The sequence below is a fragment of the Mesocricetus auratus genome, unplaced genomic scaffold (assembly GCF_017639785.1).
Source record: "Mesocricetus auratus isolate SY011 unplaced genomic scaffold, BCM_Maur_2.0 Super-Scaffold_100691, whole genome shotgun sequence".
Lineage (NCBI taxonomy): Eukaryota > Metazoa > Chordata > Mammalia > Rodentia > Cricetidae > Mesocricetus > Mesocricetus auratus.
The window spans coordinates 3597751-3622968 of NW_024429267.1; the positions used below are offsets into that span (position 1 = coordinate 3597751).

The 25218-nt window shown below is 40.7% G+C and overlaps 1 protein-coding gene across 5 annotated transcripts in view; it reads right to left on the bottom strand.

Moving 5' to 3' along the window:
* The window catches only part of Iqch (IQ motif containing H), a 193244-nt gene that overhangs the window by 122792 nt on the left and 45234 nt on the right, over positions 1 to 25218 (bottom strand). For all 5 annotated transcript variants that reach the window (XM_040739798.1, XM_040739801.1, XM_040739799.1 and 2 more), the window contains 2 exons: positions 7666 to 7786; positions 4480 to 4608 (listed from right to left, as the gene is read on the bottom strand). In XM_040739798.1, the coding sequence (XP_040595732.1) occupies positions 4480 to 4608; positions 7666 to 7786 (250 nt within the window). The remainder of the gene's footprint in view (positions 1 to 4479; positions 4609 to 7665; positions 7787 to 25218) is intronic.

Below are 25218 nucleotides of genomic sequence, written 5' to 3' on the forward strand. Positions count from 1 at the left end.
TGTCTTGAATGCATACATTCACTGGTAAAACTGATTCTTTCTAATGTCTGCAGACTCAGTACAATTTTTGTTTAAATTTCAGGCTCCTAGAGACAAGTGAGCTTTGTGGCTAAATTCCTGTGCTTAGACAACATAGCAGTTGACAAATTTTTGACTTTTAAAAATTTTTGGTAAAACTCAAAGGTGTATACATTTTGCATGGATGAACCACAGCTAATGGGATCTAAGGTTCTCAGGGACCTGCTCAGAGGCTGTAATTTTGCTGCCCTTCACTCACCGGTCTTGGATTTTATGGAACACACACATTCGAGCAATGTGTCTGCATCTAACAAGACAATCCCTAGGATTGCCTGATTTGAAACTCAATTTCCTTTCTGGAAAATTTAGAAGACAAGCATTTCTAGGAAAAACACTGGCAATTTCAGAAAGAGAAAAACTATTCATTTATAAAGTAAAAAATAAATAATTTCATGTGTAAAAATGCATGCCTGGTGGCCACAGAGTCCAGAAGGGGGCATTGGATCCCTTGGAACTAAAGTTACAGACAGTTGTGAGTTGCCACATGCATGCTGGAAACTGAAACTGAGTCCTTTGCAGGTGCTCTTAACTGCTGAGCCATGTCTCCAACCCCTTGGTAACTTTCCTGACAAATCTGTACACTTCTGTGGTAGTTACTGATATTTGTATACAAATAGTTCTCTCCTTTCTTCCTGGTAATTTTAAAAACCTGTTTTTCTTTAAGATCAAGAATACACCCAGTTCCTAAAGTTGTCAGATTTAGCAAGAAATAAAGGATATGCAATTTAAAAGTTTAATTTTGCAAGTCAGTTTTAAATATATCTCAATTATTAACTCTATTTAGGTAGCAAAAAAGGACAGAATGCTTATTAATGAAATGAACTGGCCTGAGCACAACTCATCATGCTAAGTACGTAGTCTAAGAAAGTCTAAATTAAAACACTGACCATATCCTTGGATATTTCCCCATCTTCCTTGTGGCTAATGCTGATGTAACCTGATAAATTTAAGAGAAAATATGCCTACACCACCATTTCTACCCTTTTCCTACCTAGAATATGTATGTAAGGCCCAGGTTTGCAGGAGGGGTCTTACAGCCAAGACACGGTGGCCATGAGGATGAAAGCGAACATGCTGGAGGGTCAATTAGACAAAGCACTGAGATCCTCTCGCCCCCAAGTAAATAGTTATCACTTAGAAGACTAAACCCAGAAAGTTCTGGCAAGGATGTCAATAAAACATCCTTGGGTATTTTATAAACACACCCCTGCATACTATGCAAGTAGGCACTTTCCATGGTAGTAGAAACTAAGCAGGTGTTGAGCAGGCTATTATTAACTCTGCTGGCTGCACTCAGAATGAGGAGAGAATGCAGCCGAAGAGTTACAGAAGGGAGTAGGGGTGGAGCAAGCTTGAGGTTAGCTGGTCAGGCCCTGACTGGTTGCAGGCAGAACATTTACCAATAAGGACATGGAAGATGTGTGCTGTCTAATGCAGCCTGAGGCGAAGACTTTGATAGGAGCTTTCTTTTTTCTAGGTGGGGGTGTGTCCACTGGAAGAATTGAAACTCACTGCAGCCTTGTAAGCAACTCATTGGTGGACTGAGACAAAATGGTGTCCTACCAATGGGAACATAAATTATGGAAAATGCAAGTTCCACAAGATTTAAAAATAGAACTACCACATGATGACTGCCACATATGTGAAATCTAGATAGGTTAATTTCATAGAAGTCGAGCAGAGTGGTAGCTAACAAAGGCTTGGAGAGTGAGAGGGAGGGAGAGGTGGGGGGATCTTGCTCAGTGGTATTGAATCACAGTATCTTTGATTTCTATTGCTATGAATAAACAGCCTGACCAAAAGCAACTTGGGGATGAAAGGGTTTATTCTGGCTCACAGATTGTAGTCCACTATTCAGGGAGGTCAGAGCAGGAACTCAGAGCAGGAACCTGGAGACAGGAAATGATGCAGAGGCCATGGAGGAGTGCTGCTTACTAGTTTGCCCCCAGGCTTGCTCCGTCTGACTTTTTAATACATCCCAGGTCTACCTGCCTGGGGTGGGGGCACTACCTAAAATGGCTAGATCCTCCTATCAATCACTAAATGCCCCGAACTTGTGGTAAATCTTATGAAGTCATTCCTTCAATTTAGAGTCCCTTTTCCCAAATGATTCTAGCCAGCACAAAATTAGAAAAGAGCAAGAAGTTTTGGTATACTATTTAAACAGCATAGTGACAGTAGATAGTAGTGCTCCATGTATGCCAAAAGGCTAGAAGAAAGGCTTCTAGAGTTCCTCCATATAGAAATGATAGGTGTTTGAGGAGATGAATGTGTTCAACTTGTTTAAACATTATGCAATACATATATGTGTCAAAACATAACATAGCCCATTTATGCATCTGTTAAAGAAAGACATTATGAGGTCAGCATCACACATGAACAAAAAGTCATTCATGAACATTAAAACAATCATATATGATGAAGCAGTCATAAAAATGCCCCTTAAGCAATTATAAACACTTAAAACAAAAAAACTCTACAAAGAATTAAAATGTATGAAAAGAAACAAAAAGAAAAAAATTAAAATGCAATAACCTAAGTTCAAAATCAGAGGATAACTCAAAATTAAAGTGAAGGAGACAAAGGGATCAATGACTTGGAAGATATAAAGCAGAAATCACCAAATCTGAGTAACAGACACAAGGCAGAAGTGAACAGAGCCTAAGGACCTGTATCTGTGCCATTGTAGTACCAGAGGGAGAAAGGATACAGAGGGAAGCTGTAAAGAGAAATAACGGCTGGAAGCATTCAACACCTGGTAAATAAAAGGCCACAGCTTTAAGAAGCTAAGCCAAAATGGGGAAAAGCCAAAGAATTCCAAGGCAACACACATCACGATAAAAACTGAAAACTAGAAACAGAGAATAAAATATTGAGAGAAGGTAGAGAAAACTAACATTTTACCTACTGGAGAGAGATTTCACTGTCCTTGGTTTTCTAATCAGAAGCTGAAAAAAGACCTGGCATGACTTCTTTCTCTCATGCTAAGATGAAGACATGTCAACCAGAATCATATGCTCAATGAAAATTTCTTTTAGGGGCAAGAGAGACAGCACAGTGGTTGGGAGCACTGGCTGCTCTTTCAGAGGACCCAAGTTCAATTTCCAGCACCCACATGATAGCTCATCCACAAGTCTGTAACTCCAGATCCAGGGACACACTCACACACACACACACACACACACACACACACATGAGAGAGAGAGAGAGAGAGAGAGAGAGAGAGAGAGAGAATCAAAATACCAATGCACATAAAAAGTAATCATTTTTTTCTTTTGGGGAAAAAGATGGGAACTGAACACATTCCCAGATAAAATAAAATCAGAATACTATATCACTCATATACAGACTCTAAAAGGACAGCTAAACAGGAAGAAAATGATCAAAAAAGAATGCCTAGAAGATGAGAAAGAAATACCAGCAGAAATAAAAGACATTCATTTTCTTTTTGCTTCTAGAAACTATTTTTGATGGTTGAACCAAAAATCTTTACCACTTCCTGGTATGAATCTAAATGTGGGTGGATGAAGCAGACATGAAGGTGCCTTACGGGACACAGTGATCACATGCCCAGGCACTCACCCAAAAAGAGGAGAGCACGTGTGCAATCACAGGCCTGAGCACTCCTTCAAAGAGTGGAGAGCACTTGTTCCATACAAAACCTGCACACTAATGTTTACAGGAGCTGTCCTATAACTGCTGAAAATTCCAAACTACTCCTGTCCTTCAACAGGTGCATGGCTTAGCAGCTATACCATGCTAACATGGAACATTACTTAGCAGCAAATGGGTAATTATCCCAATGAGCTCCAACTGAATCCAACAACACATTAAAAAGAACACTTACCATGATCAAGACTGATTCATGCCAGGAATTCAAAGATGGCTCAACATATATTTCAGTTAAATGTAATACAAAATATAAGCAGAATCAGATAAAAATCCTGTAGTTATTTCAATACACACAGAAAAAAGTCTTTCATGATAAAAGCTATGAAGAAACCAGGAGTAGAATGATCATACCTCACCATAACAGAGGCCACATATAGACTATATAGCTTAATGATACAAGAAGTGCACAATCTCCCAACTCTCTAACACACCATACAAGACTCTCAACTCTCCAACACACTGTGCACAGACTCTCAATTCTCTAACACACCATACCCAGGCTCTCAACTCTCTAACACACCATACACAGACTCTCAACTCTAATACACTGTGTAGAGACTCTCTGTGGCTATTCTCAGCTGTTTTATTTACACAGATAACATCAAGATGCTTAAACTCTCATCTTGTCTACTACTGAGGATTAAAGTTGTCCACTGGCAGAGTCTACATTTGCTAGGGGGAGACCATTCGTGCAGAACCCCAGCTAAGCACACAGGCATGGTGCCTTACCTTCTGTTGGAATCTTGCGTGGCTCATCAAAACTATGCAGAGGAATTGCTTGGGGTTTAATGGGTGGATTCTGCAAGGTGATCCTTGCTGTTGGGGGAATCAGCCCTCGCTGGATCATACTTAAGATCCCTAAATGGAAGGTTAATAGAACAATAAAACATGAGTTTAACTCTAAGCAATTCTACAAAGTCTGAGCTCTGTGCATTTCACAATGGTAACTTAACATCATTCATCATCTTACTTGTAAAGGTACATTCTAGTGCCTCAATCTTTTGCATGAAAAATAGCTATAGCACATTTTAAGCTTAATATTCTAACCCAAGGGGAAAATCATTTCCAATTTCAGTATTATGAAATCAAATTGTACTAAGATAATTTCATTTTTATGTAGAAATATAATTTCAAGACAAACTAAAACTTCCTTACACTTAGAGCATTTTCAATCACTGGTGATTTTATTGCTCTTTTTGAAATTCAGGGGTGTGAGGCATACAGTCTTAATAACTAAGGTGATCTTTTATTCTGAAAGAAAGTCTGTGTACTTGAACTCATGTGCCTGCTGTTCTAATCACTCATATTTTGTAAATGAAGGGATTACCTCTACACATGCTCATATCACCAGGAGTTATGAGAGCCAGATTGGATATTTGACTATATTAGAGCAACATGTTAGTATTCATGAAACCAATGTACAGTTTCTTGTCATCAGCAAGCCTGAAGCCAGGTCTTTCTAAGGGCAAGACACCTTGTTAAAAGAGTAAATGGGTAAACAAAGCCTGCTGTCAAGGATAGAGCTTTCCTTACAGTGGGTCTATTGTTTAGATGTCAGAAACCCAGAAATTTGGAGAATACCTGCAACAAAGTTGGGCTAGGACTTCAGATACTTGTTGTGCTCTTATACAAGAGAAAGAAAAGCGAAGAACTTTCTATCTCAACAAATACCTAGTAGACAAACTAAAACCAAAAGTTGGACTAAGTTGAAGAAGTTGGCATTCTTAGGAGGAGATACTGATTGTGTCTGCTTCAGGAGCCCTATAAGGATGGTCTATTGTTACTAGGAATGTTAGCTCCATGTCACAGCAGGTCAGAAGAATGGTCACTGATGGGCTGGAAAGCACAATCATTTGTGGGAGGGCTTATTTATCAAAGGTGGAGATTCCTGATCCCTGTTCCAGACCTGTCCAGAAGCTCGAGATTAGAACCTGAGGATATGAAGTCTTGAAGCTTCCTCATAACATGTGTGTGCCCTGACATGTGAGAATGACCATCCATGTTAACCAGCTCTCCAGTCCATCTTCTGCTCTGTGCTTACAACTTTAAACCCTCTGCAAAATCAGTCAGGTTTCAACTTTCTTATCACTAGAACCGAACGAGCTCTGTGTTTAAAATAGCAACATAAATAATTTGTCTTCACAAATATTTTTCACCGTCCACACCAAATCCCATGTGTAAGAGCTGTGTCTGCTTCTCAGCTGTGAAAGCTAGATTCTGGTTTGTGTAGTACAAAACTTGTATTCTCAACCACTGACTCTGTGGGGAGCTTTATTTCTTAGATTTTTGCCAGATAATTCAAGAAAAACTGGGTAATCCTTTTCATGTGGATATTGTTCATCTTTTATCTCATGCTGAACTTGTGCAGACCTGGAGTGGCTCATAGATGTCACTTAACGGCACCAAAACACCTAAAAATTCCACACGTATTCCTGAGACTTGTGCGTTCCTGACACTAATATTACCTTGTACAGTAACCAGACATGTGGCAGATACTCCATGTGTACTAATTGGTTGACTAATTACAAATATGATAGGCCGTGTGTTCTCTGGTAGATTTAGAAATAAAAATATAACTTCTGTCTTCCTGCACAAGTTGTCTTGATCCTAGATTTACCTTTGTCTTATAGTTATTTTTATCTGGTAAAGCAAGGATCAATTCATTCACTCTTCCTAATTTCATCAACTAGGAAGATGACAAGAAATTCAAACTTACTATTGTTACTTAGTGTTCCTGGGACGTCAAAGGTACGTAAGCTACTAGAAGGAGTATGCCACAGGACTTCTCACAGCTAGAAAAGAAATAACTACAGCTATTGGAAGCTTAACAAATTCAGAGACTTATTACTTTCTAGAGTATTCACCACCAGCAGACAGAGGTCAGCAGGCAAGACACAGAGCAAGACACCAGAGGATTGTGAGTCTCCAGGTGTCACAAGGATGGTTTGGAACCAACTCTGGGTCCTGAATACTGCAAACAGACAGGAAGTGAGATTACAAGCAACTCAAGGCCATCTTCCTCCATTATATTTGAGATAGGAAAGGGGATCCACCTAGCCAATCTTTAACACTTCAGCCAATCAAATGAACTAGCGGAAACTAAGGATTATAGTAGATATCTAATCCTCATTCATTTACTTAGTCCTTTAATTTGTTTATTTATTCATTCAATTCACATTATTTTTACCTACAAAACTCTAATACACTCTTGGGCACTGTGGATACTAAGGTAAAGGTGATACCATCTTTTTTTATTAGAAATGCAGTAATTTGCAACACTAGGCTTTAAACTATAACCACGCAATTAAAGGGGCTGGAGAGATGGCGCAGTGGCTAAAAGCAGTGGCTGCTCTTTCAGAGGGTTCATGTTCAATTCCCAGAACCACGTGGTAGCTCACAACCACCTGTAATTCCAGTTCCCAGAGAGCTGATGCCCTCTTCTGACCTCCAAGGGCATGAGGCATGCATATGATACACAGGCATACACATATTCAGGTAAAACATTCATACATATAAAAGAACATGTAGTAAAACTAAAAAAAAAACCACTGGCTTTGTGTTTTTCCACAGCAGTATTTTGAAATAACATTAAAAGGCAACCAGAAGAGCATCAGAAACTACTTAGAAAACAATAACTTCTAATAATATCACATAAACATAATAACAATTTTAATACATAGCACCAATCATAAGTCATAGTAAATGCATGGAATAATGGATTTAGAAGTGGAAATGGATTTAGAAGTGGAAGGGACTCTGGTGATCACCTAGTCCGGGGTGAAACTGAACCCAGGTGAGGACTGACTTGTCTGCTGAGGTGAGTCACCTAGGAAAATTAGTGGCTGAGCTAGGATTCCCTGATTACCCTCAAGGCTCTTGCCTCCCCACACATAACGTGGCTGCACAATCACTAACCTTTGCTGGCATCCCTTTGCAAGATGGGAATGGGAATAAAATGGGGATCAGTGCGATGAGAAGATGGCAGAACCGTGAGGTTGGATATTGTGGACCCTTTTATTAACCGCTGAACCTTCTCCTAGGTGAGAAAAAGTGTTGTTAGCTGACATTTTTGCCTTCACAATGAACATAGTTTTCTTTTTGTGAACAATAAATTAGATTATGAATAGTTTCATTAAGTTTTAATAAAGTAGCAATATCATCTCCGATTTTATTGCTCCTGAGTACCCTGTGCTACTGTCTTCTGTCAAGATTTTGTGTAATTTAAAATAGTTAATTAAATCCAATTAACATGTGGTGATTTCCACTATGCAAATTCAGTGTAGTAGTTAATAAAGGAACTATTAAGATTTTGTTCAATTTTAATGACTACAATATAAAAGTACTAAATCTTGCCATAGGAGGTTTTGAATACAGCAAAGTTGTGCACAGGCAGATTTCCCAGGAAATAAATAAGAGTCTTGAGGTTATAAAAACAAACTGGAAGGAATTAAAAAAGGCACTTAAGTCAATAGTAACAGGTTAAGTGTGAACCCTGAATAAAGACTGCTGAAAACTAAGGAGATGATAAAGGTGCAATGTCTCCATAAGTCACACAGATAACCACTGTTCTTGGAGTCAGAAATGCTCTTATTATCGTTATGAAATAAGAATTGATTCTATTTAATGGGTTTTAGATTTTAAAACTCATTTGAATTGCATATAAGTCACACTTACTTGTATAGCTCAAGTACACTGTTTTTACCTTGATCATAGGAGGTTGTTGATTACTGGGCCCCTCAGTAGGAAGAATTCCTCTGTCTGTTGTTTATAAACATTTAAAATTTCAAGCCATTTTCCAAGCATTAATTAATTTGCATAACTTCCAGGGGAACCAGGTAACGGTTTACAATTGAACTTACGAGGAGCTCAAAGGATGCAAGTTAGTAGATTTGCTTCAGGACACACATACACCAAATATGCAGTTTGTCCATTTAAAATGAATCTGGTTTTCCAATAGTGGATGATGTCATTGTTCTCAGCTGTATTATACTTTCTTGCCCATTAGGCTTAAGGACAGAAAATGGAACATCCCTTCTAAGTGCAGAGGTAGAAAATCTCCTTATGGATTAAATATTAGCTGAGCAAAGTGTTCAGGTCCTCAGCCAGGATGTGGTACTGAGGGGCAATGACAAAGCAGCATCTTCCAATGCACTGAACTCTTCAAGATGCTCAACAAATAGGAGGAAAAATGTTTTTTTGGTGCAGTGAGTCTTGTACATGTTAGACAACCACTGTACCATAGAACTGCATCTCATTGCTACAAATAATATTTAAGAAAAAAAGTATGTGAATACATGTGCAGGTCTGGGGCTAATATCGGGTGTCTCCCTGGATTCCTTTCTTCTTTATTCATCGAGGCAGAGTGTCTTGCTGAACCCAGAGCTTGCTGATCTGGCCTGCTAGCCAGCTTGCCCAGAGGATCCCATTTCTGCCTTCCTGGGATTATAGGCTGCCTTTGCAACTGTTGAGCTTTTACACAGGTTCTAGGGCTCCCAACTCCACGGCTCACTCTTGGGAAAGCTTGTACTTTATCTATTGCACCATCTCTCCAGCCCTTACTAGCATTTTAGGAGGGAAAAGCAGACAGGAAGTGTGGTCTGCTGCCTTCCCTGTGAGTTGGAATAGGAAGAATGACTAGCCTTGCTTCAGATCCAGTGGGGGATCCTGCAGGAGAGTCACACAGAACTCCAGCCTTGCCGAGTTAACAGTGTTGCTCTCCCTTGTCCTTAGCTCTCCTCTCTCCTCCTCTAGACCAGAGTTGCTTCTGGAATCTCCCCTTAATCTGAGAGACAGAGATAATCACCCAATGTACTGTAACTAGACTGGCATATATTACAATGTATTGTAACTAGATGGCATATATGTTACAATGTATTGTAAGTAGAGCAGGCATACATGTGACTCAGGAGACCCAGTATCAAAAGGAGAAAGCTCTCTTACTTGTCTGGCTGGTATCAAGGTCAGTGAAATGAAGGTAAATTGAAGGAGAGAGATTCCACTTCAACAAAACTGTCAAGCTCGGTGAAGAAGTGAAATACAGGTTTGGCAGTCTGGGGGCACAGAGCATAATTTATCTGGATTTTCTGAAAGCCTTTGATAAAGAACACCTGACAACTGCCTTTTGAAAGCCAAAGCAGAAAGATCCAGTATAAAATACATCATTGAGAATGACACAAAGGAGAGGCTGAGGGGCAGGGAACAGATTCTGTCCTGCAACCAGCAGATTTGTAAGGCCGTTTTCTTCAGTTCCCCACACCACACCAAACAACACACTGTGCGTACTGAGGAGGCAATGGGCGCATGAGTGGATCGGATGCAGGAGTGGGCTACAGATTACAGAAAAGAAATCCCTCTGTGGCTAAATAAGAAACATCTGCCCTCTGCTGTCCCTTCTGTATGAACCTGGTTAGGGAGAGAATGGAGCAAACTTCAGCGTTTACTGAGCACTTACTAAGTAACACTAACTTTAATACAGCGATCATTAAGTTTCATGAGCAATGGGAAAACTAAGAACTAAGGGAGTGTAGACTCGGGAGCAGTTAAATCTGCCTACTGGTGTTATGGGGATGTTGCAGCAACTCAATCCTGACTGTATATTGGAACCACTCAGGGAGTCTCTTGAAAACACTGCTGCCTGGGCCCCCAATCCTGGGCAATTAAATCAGAACCGTTTAGTTCAGGCCTGAGCCTTGGTATTTCTGTAAGGCTCCCTGGGCAACTGTGATGTGCAGCCAAGGTTACGATGTAGTGCAGTGGATGATATTTAAATGTCATCTTAAAAGAACATGGAGTTACAGGAGATGTGTTAGAAGATGCAGTTATCGCCGGGCGTTGGTGGCGCACGCCTTTAATCCCAGCACTCGGGAGGCAGAGGCAGGCGGATCTCTGTGAGTTCGAGGCCAGCCTGGTCTACAAAGTGAGTTCCAGGACAGCCTCCAAAGCCACAGAGAAACCCTGTCTCGAAAAACCAAAAAAAAAAAAAGATGCAGTTATAAGTGGTGGTGCAAACCTCAGCAGCACACTAAAGCATGGAGGTGTTGCCAACCAGGACAGGTCTGTGTGACTGGATAAGGGTGGGTCTGTTGGGGGAGGGGTGGAGAGTGACAGGAGTAAGTGGCTCACTGAGAGAATCACCCACCCACCCAAGACAGGGTTCCTCTGTAACAGCCTTGGCTGTCCTGGAACATCTGTAGACCAGGCTGGCCTCAAATTCATAGAGATCCACCTGCCTCTGCCTCCCAGGTGCTGGGATTGAAGGTATGCTCCATCACTTCCCGGAGGCAATTGTTTTTTCTTTAAGGAGCAGGTTGACTGCCATAACTGAAAAGTAGCACTGACAGCATGTAAACAATGGGGTGAAACTGACTGCTGAGGTCTGAATGTCTGTGACCCCCAAAACTGAATATTAAAATGGATGTTCCAGGGATGCTAAAGGGAGGTGGAATCTCTGGGAGATGATTAGGTCTTGAGGATGGAGCCTTAAGTACAGAGTTAGGACCTTTATGGAAAAGGTCCCATAGAATACCTTTCCTTTCCACCATGTGAGACACAATGAGAAAGTACCCCCCCCCAGTCAGAAAGCAGTGCCTTCATCAGACACCAAATCTAAGAACCCTGACTTTGAACTTCCCTGTCACTGCAACTGTAAGAAATCTGTTTCTGTTGTTAGGAGCCATCAACTGTATGGCCTTTTGCTAGTGACTGAATGGACCCAGATACTATATTCTGATGAAGCTTTATTCACAGGAACAGGTGGTAGTCTGTAGACTCATGTTGCACAGCTGAATCAGCTAATAATGGAAAATGCTATGGACAGTACAGCCTACCTTCAGAGGAAGGGGCATCAGAGTTCTTGCCGTGCCTGCCTCCTTTCTCTCAGTTTCAGAGAATTTGTCTAGACTTACAACAGCCACATTCTATGCTGATGCTATGGACACCAATGTTTGCCATGCACGGAAGGGATCCGGTGTCCACCAACCGTCATTTTCACGGCTCTTCTGCACTAGCGTTCCTTGTTTTGGTTGATAGGCTTCCCTGAGCCATCAAATGGATCTGTTCAACCAGGATTCATGGGTATCTTACTCCTTCACACATGAATCACATCTGGGCTCATTATTTTTGGTTTCAAAATTGTGTGGATAGCACACCACTGTCCCTGATTGTAAATACTGTGAAATCTAACGCCAGCATGAGCTTTCACTCTTTATAGGTGATTCCTCACATCCTGGATGTTGAAACTTTCTTCATCTATCAAGTTGGGGTGTTTAACTGAAATAATTTATGATAAATATCCTACACTTTTTTCTGAACTTCAGTTTCCTTTCCACCAGTATTCTGTTCCTTGAGAACTTTTTCTTACATCAGTGAAAATCTCTTTCATTTGCTGGTTCTGTTTGAGGGACACCAAATATCTTTCCGTATTTCTCATCTTTGCCTTTCATATTATAGTACCCATTTATTCTCTAGGGCCTGTTTTATTTTCAAACATGGCATTCAAATTTTGGCCGAGCACATGGCTATCCAGTTACAGATAACATTTTCAGTATCCCTGTGACTAAATGACAAATATATGACAATTTGTGATGTGAGAGGGTCCCGTGAAGCCACCTCCTCAGAAGGCTTTCTCTAGAGTCTTCTTCACCCTTGTCATAAGCTGATATGTGGATGGGGGGAAGCTTCCGCCATACGAAAGAGACTGTCCTGTAACCAGTGAAATGAGGAGACAGGAGGAACAGCATCTTGGGTGGTCATAGCCAGACTTGGGTTCTCCATGGTGAACTGTTTTGTGAGTGAGAATAAACTTATTTAAGTCATTGTCCCTCCCATATTGCAGCAGTATAGTGTATACCAGAGCAATGTGCATATCTGTTATCATCTAATTAATTTCTTTTGTCTTTTTCCTGTGCATATGCTTAGCTAACAGGCTTTCTTCCATGTCAGTATTTCAGTACTCAGCAGTGTCTGTTATGTTCCTTCTATTTATAGTTTATTTATTACTTCCATAAAGTATTTTGGTATTCAATTTGTTTCTGTATGTCTGCAATCTTCCTTTTTGTTTTATTCTGCTATTTTATCATCTTGTGGTTGAGCTCTAGTTTTACTTAATTTATGTTATCAAGCTGTGCTATTTATTACATGAAGAAATTATGAAAAATCCTTATGTTCTTGAGTTATGATATTTTAGATTCTGTCATTTGTGGCCTAGAGTTTCCTCTCCCCATCGCCTTTCCTTTTGTTTGCTGTGGGTGAGATATGAGCATGGATAAAACACAGCAACCATAATCCACACAAGGACTGCACCGTTCATACCAGCCATTAGCGCACCTAGTTGTCCTCCTTAGTACAATGAGCTACCTTCTTCCCCATTTCCTCGTGTGTCCTGTTCTGTCCACTGGAGTTTGTTCCATTTACTTAGTGACTTCTGTGTGGAAAGCTGAGCAAAAATCATCCTAAATTTGTTCAGGCTATCCCAGTTTCAGGCAGGAAAAAGTGAAATTTTGTTTCAACTTTTAAAATTTCAGTGGCCTCAATTATTTCAAACTTGTATATAAACCAAGGACTTCTATTATTATTTGACATCATGATATTTTGAATTTATCTAACTCAACTTCATATAAAATTCAGCCCAGTGTTTTTCAGAAGGCTAGTATAAAGAATCAATGAGTATACATATGGAAAGAGATAGGCCATCAGTTTTGTTTTATTTAAGACAAGGTTTCTCTGTATAGCTCTGACTGTCCTGTAACTCACTTTGTAGACCAGGCTGGCCTCGAACTCATAGAGATCTGCCTGCCTCTGCCTCCTAAGTCCTCGGATTAAAGGTGTGCAGCACCACTACCCAGAAGCCATAAGTTTTCTCTTTTTTTCCACATTATAAATTCATGTGTGTGTGTTTTTAAGGCACAAATCATAAGGTCATCTTTTAACTTTTACCAGGTAAGCAGTGTGGACAGCCAGTGTCCCTGAGAAGCAGAGCACATCCGGCCCACTGGAGGCTCTCACCCAAGCTCACCACAGCAGAGCAAACCACTGCCTGCTCTCTACTGCCTTTTGCTCCAGAACTCCACATGCATGGCTAATGGGTTTCATTCTTTTGTGTTTTCCTTTCTTTTCCTCAAAATTGATTGTGGGACTGAGTTTCTGTTCATTTTCAGTTTTCAGTTATACTTATGAAAGCAAGGACACAGCTTGAGCCTCAAACCTCCCACAGTTTTGCATTGCCTGATACATTGCTTCTTGCATTCTCTTCATCCTTAGACCTGCCATTAACTTCAGTCATTCGCAGACAAGTTTAAAGGAAACCTCTTTTGGAAAATCACCTCTGATCTCTTTCCCTTCTCTTATTGAGTTTTAACACACAATGTAAGAATCTGTACACCATCCCAGAGGCATTCCTTAATTCAGAGCTCATTTTCTTCTGTCTTATGCTTTCATGACCATAGAAAGATAATTTTAAAAAATTAACAAAGCACAGGGCAGCTGTGTGGCTTGGTGTTTTGATCATTTGCTATGCAGTCCCAATGCCCTGAGTTTGATCCCCAGGACCCATAGAAAAGTGGAGGGAGAGAACTGACACATACCACACAGAAAGACACAATAATAGTAAATAAATAATTTAAAACTACTTATGGTTTACTGGAAAGTAACACAGACATATTAACAACAGATATTTTCTTCTTTTTATATAAGGATAATGCCTGGCAAGACTAAACAGTGATCTAGCTATCCTTGTAAAGTCAGAGCACCTTAAAACAAACTCCTCTGAAGATGACAGCTGTAAACTCCAGACATGATGCTTAAAAGGCTGTTTGATGGTATCAGTAGAAGCTGAAAACAGCCAGAAACTAGAAAAGAGCTGGCTTTGAAAGAAGGGAACTGTGCCAGATCAGATTCATGTATGTGTGATTTCTGACATACTTCTCAGAAGTCTGAGAGAGAAAGAGTGGCTGAGAACTAAGAAGGCGTCACACACTCTTACTGACGTGAGAAGTCAGAGCATGGAGTTCCAAGCTAACACAACTAGGAGGAATACTAGACACAAAGAATTGGAAGGGGGCCAAACTCTGTAAATAAATGCTATGTAAATCTTTGGTTGACCTCTGAGCCACACACATAGGAAAGAGATTCTTAGGAACTCAGAAAAAAATAGCTGAAAACTTTAAAAGACTGAGCAATGAATTCAGCCGATACTCCACAAGAATAGAATTTGGAATTTGGTATTTAAATATATCCAGATAAATTGATTACTTGAATCATAATAAAAGTTAGAGAGCAAAGTAGCAGAATATAAGCCCATCGTTTATAATGTACCTAACAATAAAGTTACTATATATACGAAGAAAGAAGACAAAGCATTCCAGAGGGAGTCAAGAAGGAAAAGTACAAGGTTTCTCTTAATTACACAATTTCTGAAAGAAATACAGTTACTTCCTCTGAAGCTACCTGTGTGCACCTTTAACCAGGTTCAAGCTCATTCCCTCACCAGCCTGCACATTTTCATGTCCTTTGTTTCATGTTCTCCTCTTTCTTGCTGTAAATCTGGCTAGAGCAGTAAGCAGTAACTGTGCCACGGCTTGGATGCTATACTGTCTTGAAATGGCCTCTGCCAAACAACTTAGTCCATTGCTTTCAAATTCAACCCCCGTCAAAATTTTAAGACACATACAGGACATAATCAGATTCTAGCAGAATGTAACACGGATGGCCTCTAGTACATTTCCCAGAATAGGTCAGAGTCCACTCTGAAACCTTATAAGGCAGAGCCTTTTGTTGTGGTAAGCATTTCTGTGTGCATTCTCTGATTCCCCTACATTCCTAACACACTTGTATGGAGCTTGTATATATAATGTAAAAAATCTGTGTCCACTTCCAGTAAAAATGTGACTAAGGAGGAAAAATGTGTAATAAAGTCTAATAACTTTTTCCCATTAGAGTTAAACCCAGTACTTAAGCAAGCTTTCCCCAACTGTGCTTGTTGGCTGTGACTCCAGGTGGCCCAACAACAAAAAACAGCTTGAGTCTCTTTAGCCTGTGTTCCCCAATTTTATGAGACAAATAAATGCTCCTTTGTAGGAATCTGTATTCCATGGAACATTATTATCCCAACGGATTAACAGTCTCTAGAATATAGTTTGTAAAAAGGGTTTATTCTACTAACAGGATTAATGTCCAGATGACAAGTATATTGCTGTAATTTGCTAATCTTTGGTGTCCTGCAAAGTTAAGAATAGGTGACACCTTGACATAACAGAAGACTTCTCTTCAAAGGACCTTAATACCCACTTGACAGTTTCCTAATGTCTGGGGGATTTCTGTTGTTAGTTTTTCCTGCTATCACTTCCCTGGCACTCCAACAGAAATAGTCAGTCAGTAGAGCAATCACTGGAGAAGAACTACTGCCCATTTCACCTGTGTCGTCACGACATCTCACACGAGTGGACAGGCCTACACCTGGGACCACACGGGGGAAAACTAGTTTAAGAGTGGCCCTGTCCATTAAGATCTAGGAAAGACTGCGAGTTTACCATTTATCATTACTATCGTTGTTATTATTCCCTCGCTGCAGAGCACTGCCAGTCTGTAAGCATTCTTGTTTAAATACTGGCTGGGGTCATAAGTGAAATGAAGTTTGGTCCTCATTTACCTCATACCAGCAGTTGGGTTGGCACACAGCTGCAGAACTGCTGGGGCCCTTTTTATTTAATTTGGCATCCCTTCCTGAGCAGTACTGAGACTTTACTTCAATGACTCCACTGGGCTTTGCCATAATTTCTGCATAGCATCAGTAGAGGCTGTGAAGAGATGCCTAAGCAGACCTGAAGGGGTTGATGCACTCACCAAGCAGGTGTTTTTGCTGAAGTCAATAGAGAGTTAAGCACAAATATAAATCAAAGCAGTATAAAAAGATATTGACCAAATTCAGCAGTGAAGTGGACTTTAAGGAATAGAATTTGACCATCTTAATGCCATGGGCTTGTCCTTTTTGTAGTTTCCCTTAGAATAGCTTTCCTAACATCTGAACAGTGTTGTCAAAACAAAAGCTATCTCAAGTTCTGAGACGGTCCTGCTTACTACATGGGTTGGTCATGTAGCCGACGTTGTTTCTGACATGTAAAATGAAGTCCCAGTATGAAACGTGGAAACAGGGAAGAGTTATGGGGACAGGAGGCATGATACAGCACTCAGCAAATGTGTCTGGATACATCAACCCCTTCAGCAAAGCTGCCGTTGCAGGGTTGAGGGTGGGCAGTGATGGGAAGAGGAGGGGGCTCCTGGGCTTGCTAGCAGCCTGTGTAGCCAGTCAGTGAGTGGTCCTGTCTCAAAAAACAGGATGGAAAAGTAATTGGGGAAAACGCCCAACATCAGCCTCTGGTCTCCTCATGCACCCTATAGCCACCACTCACATGTGGACCCACATACATGTACACCCCCAAACATGCCCACTCATGTGTTCACATGTACATGTACACGAAGTATTTCTGCAGTCAGAATAGAAGAGAGTTTCCCTGGGCCTGCTTTGCCATTTGCTATGTCATGGGTTGATGTTCCCAAATGAGGGAAGGACACCAATGAAGGAGACCAGTCACTGTCAGAACTTCGAGGTCAGGCCCAGAAAGTGCCTGATTCCAGAGCCCAAGTCACAAATGGACAGTGCTGAAGGAATAGAAATAATCTGTCCAGAAACCATGGACATTCAGAACAGAGCCAGCACTGGAGCCTGTATAAACACAGGCTTTTCTTCTGTACACACATACACGAGGCTTGGTAATATCAACTAAGGTATAGTACAATGGAACAAGGCTTTTCTTTGTTTTAATTTAAATTAGAAACAAGTTTGCTTCACATGTCAATCCAGCTCCCTTACCCTCCCCACCTCCAGCCCACCTAATCCCTACTCCACTCCCCAGGGAAGGTGAGGCCCTCTATGGGGGAATCTCCAAAGCCTGTCATATCATCCAGGGCAGGGGCTAGGTCCTACCCCATGTATCCAGGCTGAGAGAGTATTCCCTGACGTGGAATGGACTCCAAAGGGGTCAGGACCTGGCTTATGAAACCCACAGAACTGCTGAACTGAACAAGCGGGAGCTCATGGACCCCAGACTGATGATTAAGAGGCCAGACCCCCTAAATTTGGGTCTCTGTGAGGAGGCCTCGGCAATCTATGGGGCCTTGGGTAGTAGGTCAGTATTTATCCCTGGAACACATGCTTTTCTTACACACACACACACACACACACACACACACACACACACGATCAGATAAGGCTTCCTTTGACTATGTTGAAAACAGTTCTTAGAGTTTTGTAATTTTTTCTTTCCTTAAAAATTTTTTTAATTATTCCACCTGGAGTTTTCTTTGGTACAAGGTGCAAGACTAGGATTTGACTCAATGCTGTTCTCCAAACCTTTCTCCAAGCCACTGGTGGCTTGGCTGGCAAGCCCTGCTCTCCCTGCTGGTTTCCAGTGCCTCCTTTACCACACAGAGGGCAATGTCTGTGCTCACTTTTCTATTCCACTGATCTGTTAATTTTCTATCCATAGAGTGTCATCATAGTTACTCCATCCTGTGGCGTCTTAGTAAGTGGTATGAGAAGCTCACCTTCATTCATCTTCCTTAGGGGAAAAGACGCCTTTTCCTCATTTATTCCTCACAGCAATGAACACTGGCAAGTTGAAAAGAATTAACATTTCACTCAAACAAAATAAACTCCTATGAATTTTCATTGGAATTGCATTAGATGTGAAGATTAATGTTGACAGACTGCCATGCGTACAGCAGGCATTTCTCCTGCTTGGGCATATGATGCCACACTCCACTTATTCAAGTGTCCTTAGATGTGACACCTCAAAGTTTTGGAGCTCTGTTCACAAAGTTCCTGCACTTTCTGCTTTATGATCTTTTCTTGGTACATTTGCCCTCACATGAGAGAAAAAAAGAGAAAGAGAAGGGAGGGAGGGGAGGAGAGAGAAGGAAGAGGGAGGGAAAACAAATGCACTAAGATGTTTCTGATGTCTGTCTCTTCCCTGCCTAGGGCTGAGGTCATACAGCTTTTTGTCTTTTTACCATTGTATCTGCCATATTTTCTTCCATGACAATGTGAAAAAGTGTCATAATCAGAAAATCATGCATTAGGGACTGGAGGGATGGCTTGTATCTAAGAGCACATGTTGCTCTTCCTGGGCATTCAAGTTCAAGCCTTAGTACCCATGTCAGGACACCTCTAACTCTAGCTGCAGGGGATCTGATGACTCTATCCTCCACAGGCACCTGCACTCACACAACACACACACATAATTAAAAGTAAAATAAAATCCTTAAAAGACAATCATGTATTAGAATGACCAAGGTCTTATGTTTGCTTCTTAATGTCAGTTGCTCTGTTGAGCACCTGGGCTCTGGGCTCACTCCCAAAGAGCAAAGCCTAGGATTCGCCTACAGCCACCTAAGGAAAGTGGTATGCAGAGCTGAAAGCTGGGAGAGGAGAAATACCATGTAAAACCTGCCTATGAAACTAGATCCTCCCTACCTCTTCACGTCTCTATGGAAGCTATCCTAGTCAAATGTTTGATTTGATTATATTAAGTTAAATAAATAATTCACTAAGTACTAGCCATGCATAAGTGCTCTGAAAAGACTATAGAGGATATGAAAGTGGGAAAAAATGGTCCCTGCCTGCCAGGAGGACTAGCAAGAAACAAAGATGAGTCAAGTCACTAATTCATTAAGGCATGCTATCATGATCCAAGCAAGGTAAACTTAATTCTACCTAAGAGACTTAGGTAGAGTTTTTAAATTGTGTGTGTGTGTGTGTGTGTGTGTGTGTGTGTGTGTGTGTGTGTGTGATAGCATGCATGTAAAGGTCAGAGGGCAACTCTTGGAAGTCAGTTCTCTGCTGCCACCTTATAGGATTCAGAGATGGTGCAACAGGCCATCTCTTCTTGATGTGCCATCTTCTGGGCCCTAGCAGGGCCTTGGAGATACATTTATAATCTAAAAGAGGGACATTCTACAAAAGTAGTGAAATTAAGTACATGGCATTTCATTACTTAAATTACACTAGCAGACTAACTCAAAGCTCAGGTCTCAAACCAGTTGTTACTCAGTCATTAGCCAAATCCACAGCATGTTTTGGTCTGACCATGTTGAACATTATGCTCCTGCCCTTAGGAGGTTCAGAGTCTAGACAGGAAAATTCCATGGAAAAGTATCAGCTCCTCTTATCACATGTCTTGAGTTAATTTAATTCTTTTTACTGCTGTCCCAGACAAAAGTGGGGAAACATCTTTATCAAACTTTTTGTTAAGTTCATTCAGAGTCTGAGAACATCTGAAGGCAGCCACTGTACATGTCTAGACCCTTCGCAGGTGACCATGGAGGAAGGAGAAACTGTAGTGTGGGTCTTGGGAACATGGGGAGAGAAACAACATTGCTTACCAGGAGATCCCTCTCTGGCATTTTGCCTTTCTCATTATCCTCCTGATTCCAAAGGCTTTCACAGCCTTCAGACAGTGTCCTACTGAGGTAGGAAGAACAGATTAGTGACCAGCAAGATGTCCCCAACCCTAGTGTTAAATAGAGAAGTAAGATGCATGATTATGTGGACAGCTCTGTGCAGAAATCAATTTAAATAACACCCTCCAAGAGAAAATGGTCAGATCCACATTATTAAAGATACAGGAGGTCAGCTAAAAGCCAGTGGCCCTTTATAAAAGGGAAAGTATCTGTGTGGTTTGAATGAGAAATGTTCCCATTGGCTCATGTATTTGAACACTTGGTCCCCTGCTGATGCTGCTATTTGTGGAACTGTTAGGAGGTACAGTCTAGCTAGAGGAAGCACATCACTGGAGATGGACTTTGGGAGTTGCAGCTTTACCATGCTTCTAGTTAGCTCTCTGCTCCTGTATGCAGTAGAGAGGTTGACATGTGATTTCTCAGCTTCCAGCTCCAGTCACCAGATATTATGGACTCTCCCTCTGAAATTGTAAGCCAAAACCAACTCTTCTCCTCTAAGTTTCTTTTGGTCATGGCATTTTATCACAGCACCAGAAAAGTAAGTAATACGGAAGTCAATAAGGAAGCAGTGGCCAAGAGCACAGGCTCTGACACTGGATAGGATTCTGATGTGTCCTTCTCCCACTTAATGGTGATATTACTATATCAAGTAATTTAATTTCTTTTTTGTTTTGCTTTTTTACCCACTAATATGGCTATGACTTATTTTTTTATGCTTTTCTTCTGGAATCTGTAATTTTTTTATTTAAGTTAGAAACAATCTTTTTTCACATGTCAATCCCAGCTCCCTCTCCCTTCCCTCCTCCCCCACCCTCCTCACCAGGTCCCCCAGCCCCCCCCCTCAATCTCCACTCCAATCCCCAAGTCTATTTGTATGCCAGGGATAAATACTACCCAAGGCCCCATAGATTACCTAGGCCTCCTCACTGACACCCACATTCAGTAGGTCTGAGTCAGTCCCATGCTTTCCACACAGCCATCAATTTGGAGTCCAAGAGCTCCCCCTTGTTCAGGTCAACTGTTTCTGTGGGTTAAATCAGCCCATTCTTAACTCCTTTGCCCATCAGTTCTCTCTTTCTGACACTGGATTCCAGCAGTTCAGTCTTTGTCTATGGGTATCTGCCTCTGCTTTCATCAGTCGCTGGATGAAGGTTCTGTTTCTAGACTCAATGGCAGTGGGATTGTAGGGTGGCACTCCCCTGATTCATGTCTAAAATCCATAAATGAGTGAGTACATACCATGTTTCTCTGTTTGTGACTGGGTTTCCTGACTCAGGATGGTGTCTTCTAGTGGCATCCATTTGCCTGCAAATTTCAAGATTACATTGTTTTTTTTTTTTCTGCTGAATCATACTCCAATGTGTAAATGTACCACATTTTCTCTATCCACTTTTCAGTTGAGGGGCATCTAGGTTGCTTCCTGGTTCTGGCTATTACAAATAATGCTTCTATGAACAAGTGGAACAGACATCCTTGTTATATGAATGTGCATCTTTTGGGTATATGCCTAAGAGTGGATTGCTGGGTCTTGTGGTAGACTGATTCCCATTTTCCTGAGGAATCTCCATACTGATTTCCAAAGTGGCTGTACATGTTGGCACTCCCACCAGCAGTGGAGGAGTGTTCCCCTTTCTCCACATCCTCTCCAGCATAAACTGTTGGAGTTTTTTATTTTAGCCATTCTTTGTCAAAGATCAGATGTTCATACATGTATGGGTTAATATCAGGGTGTTCAATTCGATTCTATTGGTCCACCTGTCTATTTTTGTGCCAAAACCAAACTGTTTTCAGGACTATAGCTCTATAATAGAGCTTGAGGTCGGGGATGGTGATGCCTCCAGATGTTGCTTTGTTGAGTAAGGTTGTTTTGCCTATCCTACGTCTTTTGTTTTTCCATACAAAATTGATTATTGTTCTTTCAAGGTCTGGGAAGAATTGTGCTGGTATTTTAACGGGGATTGCATTGAATCTGTATATTGCTTTTGGCAGGATTGCCATTTTTACTACATTGATTCTATCTATCCAAGAGCATGGGAGATCTTTCCACTTTCTGGGGGCTTCTTTAATTTCTTTCCTTAAAGACTCAAAGTGCTTGTGATACAGGTCTTTCACTTGTTTGGTTAGCATTACCCCAAGGTATTTTATGTAGTTTGTGGCAATTGTAAAGGGTGATGTTTCTCTGATTTCTTTCTCAGCCCGTTTATCATCTGTATATAGTAGGGCTACTGATTTTCTTGAGTTGATCTTGTAGCCTGCCACTTTGTTGAAGGTGTTAATCAGCTGTAAGAGTTCCCTGGTAGAGTTCTTTGGGTCATTTATGTAAACTATCATCTCATGTGCAAATAGTGACCTCTTCCTTTCCAATTTGTATTCCCTTGATCTCCTTTTGTTGTTGTATTGCTCTAGCTAGAACTTCAAGTACAATATTGAAGAGGTATGGAGAGAGTGGACAGCCTTGTCTTCTTCCTGATCTTAGAGGTATTGTGTTGAGTTTCTCTCCATTTGGTTTGATGTTGGCTGTTGGTTTGCTGTATGTAGCTTTTATTATGTTTAGGTATGTTCCTGTTATCCCAGATCTCTCCAAGACCTTTCTCATGAAGGGGTGTTGGATTTTGTCAAAGGCTTTTTCAGCATCCAGTGAGACGATCATGTGATTTTTGTTCCTCAGCATGTTTATATGGTGGATTACATTGATGGATTTTCGTATGTTGAACCAACCCTGCATGCCTAGGATGACGCCTACTTGATCATGGTGGATGAGTTATCTGATGTGTTCTTGGATCCGATTTGCCAGTATTTTATTGAGTATTTTTGCATCGATATTCATGAGGGATATTGGTCTGAAGTTCTCTTTCTTAGTTGTCTCTGTGTGTGGCTTGGGTATCAAGGTTATTGAAGCCTCGTAGAAAGAGTTTGGCAAAGACCCTTCTGCTTCTATTGTGTGGAATACTTTGAGAAGAATTGGTATAAGCTGTTCTTTGAATTTCTGGTAGAATTCTTCACTGAGGCCATCTGGCCCTGGGCTTATTTTTAGTTGGGAGACTTTTGATGACTGCTTCTATTTCCTTACAGGTTATAGGTCTATTTAAAGTGCTTATCTGTTCTTGATCTAATTTTGGCAAGTGATATCTATCCAGAAAATTGTCCATTTCCTTTAGATTTTCAAATTGTGTGGAGTACAGGTTTTCAAAGTATGACCCGATGATTCTCTGGATTTCCTCAGTGTTCGTTGTTATGTCCCCCTTTTCATTCCTGATTTTGTTAATATGCATGTTCACACTCTGTCATTTGGTAAGTTTGGATAAAGGTTTGTCTATCTTGTTGATTTTCTCAAAGAACCAACTCTTTCTTATATTGATTTTTTGTATTGTTTTCCTAGTCTCTGCTTTATTGATTTCAGCCCTCAATTTGATTATTTCCTGGCATCTACTCCTCCTGGGTGAATTTGCTTCTTTGTGTTCTAGAGCTTTCAGTTGTGCTGTTAATTCTCTAGTGTAAAACTATCCTCCAGTTTCTTCATGTGAACACTTAGTGCTATGAACTTCCCTGATAGCACTGCTTTCAAAGTGTCCCATAAGTTTGGGTATGCTGTGTTGTAATTCTCATTGAATTCTAATTTCTTTTTTTATTTCTTCATTGACCCAGGAATGGTGCAATTGTGCATTATTCAACTTCCATGATTTTGTAGGGTTTCTGCAATTTGTGTTGTTGTTGAATTCTTCCAGAACTTTCTGTAGGACTGGATTCGTGGATATGTATTGTTTAAATCTGGTCTTGTCATGGAATGTCTTGTTTTCTCCATCTATAGTGATTGAAAGTTTTGCTGGGTATAGTAGTCTAGGCTGGTATTCCTGGTCTCTCAGTATCTATCCAAGAACTTCTGGCTTTCAAAGTTTCCGTGGAGAAGTCAGTTGTAATTCTGATAGGTTTGCCTTTATATATTACTTGGCCTTTTTCCTTTGCTGCTCTTAATATTCTTTCTTTATTCTGTGTTTGGGGTTTTGATTATTATGTGGTGAGGGGACTTTTTTGTGGCCCACTCTATTTGGTGTTCTGTATGCTTTTTGTACTTTCATTAGCATGTCTCTCTTTAGGCTGGGAAAGTTTTCTTCTATGATTTTGTTGAATATGTTTTCTGCACCTTTGAGGTGGGTTTTTTCACCTTCTTCTATACCATTATTCTTAGGTATGGTCTTTTCACGGTGTCCCATATTTCCTGAATATTTTGTGTTAGGGATTTGTTGGACTTAAGATTTTATTTGGTTGATCGATCTATTTCTTAGTGTATCTTCAATGCCTGAGATTCTTTCTTTCATCTCTTGTATTCTGTTGGTTATGCTTACATCTATATTTCCTGATGTTTACCCAGCTTTTCTATTTCCAGCATTTTCCCAGTTTGTGTTTTCTTTATTGTCTCTATTTCATTTTTCAGGTCTTGAACTGTTTGAATTGTTTCCTTCATCTGTTTGATTGTTTTTTCTTGGCTCTCTTTAAGAGATTTGTTGATTTCTTGTATTTTTTGTTTGTTTTTTTTTCCATTTCTTTAAAGGATTTTCTCATATCCTCTTCGAGGGCCTCTATCATTTTCATGAAGTTGTTTTTAAGGTCATTCTCTTCTGCTTCATATGTGTTGAGACGTTCAGGTCTTGCTGGTGTAGAGTCCCTAGACTCTGGTGGTGTCATATTGTTTTTTCTGTGGTTGAATGTGTTTTTACATTGTCTTCTTCCCATTCCTTCTTCCAGTGGGTACAGGTTGAGTCTCTTCCTCTCCTGGTGTGTACAGGTCCAAGGTTCTCTTCCTGTGGGTGCATGCAGGTCCAGTATTCCAGCACTATGGAACTAGTTTGTCATTCACTATCTGCCTAGCCAGGACACCCAGACTACGATTATAATTCAAAATAACATTTTCTAAAGATTCATTTAAAGTGGAAGAAAGTTGGGAAATGTAAAAAGTCT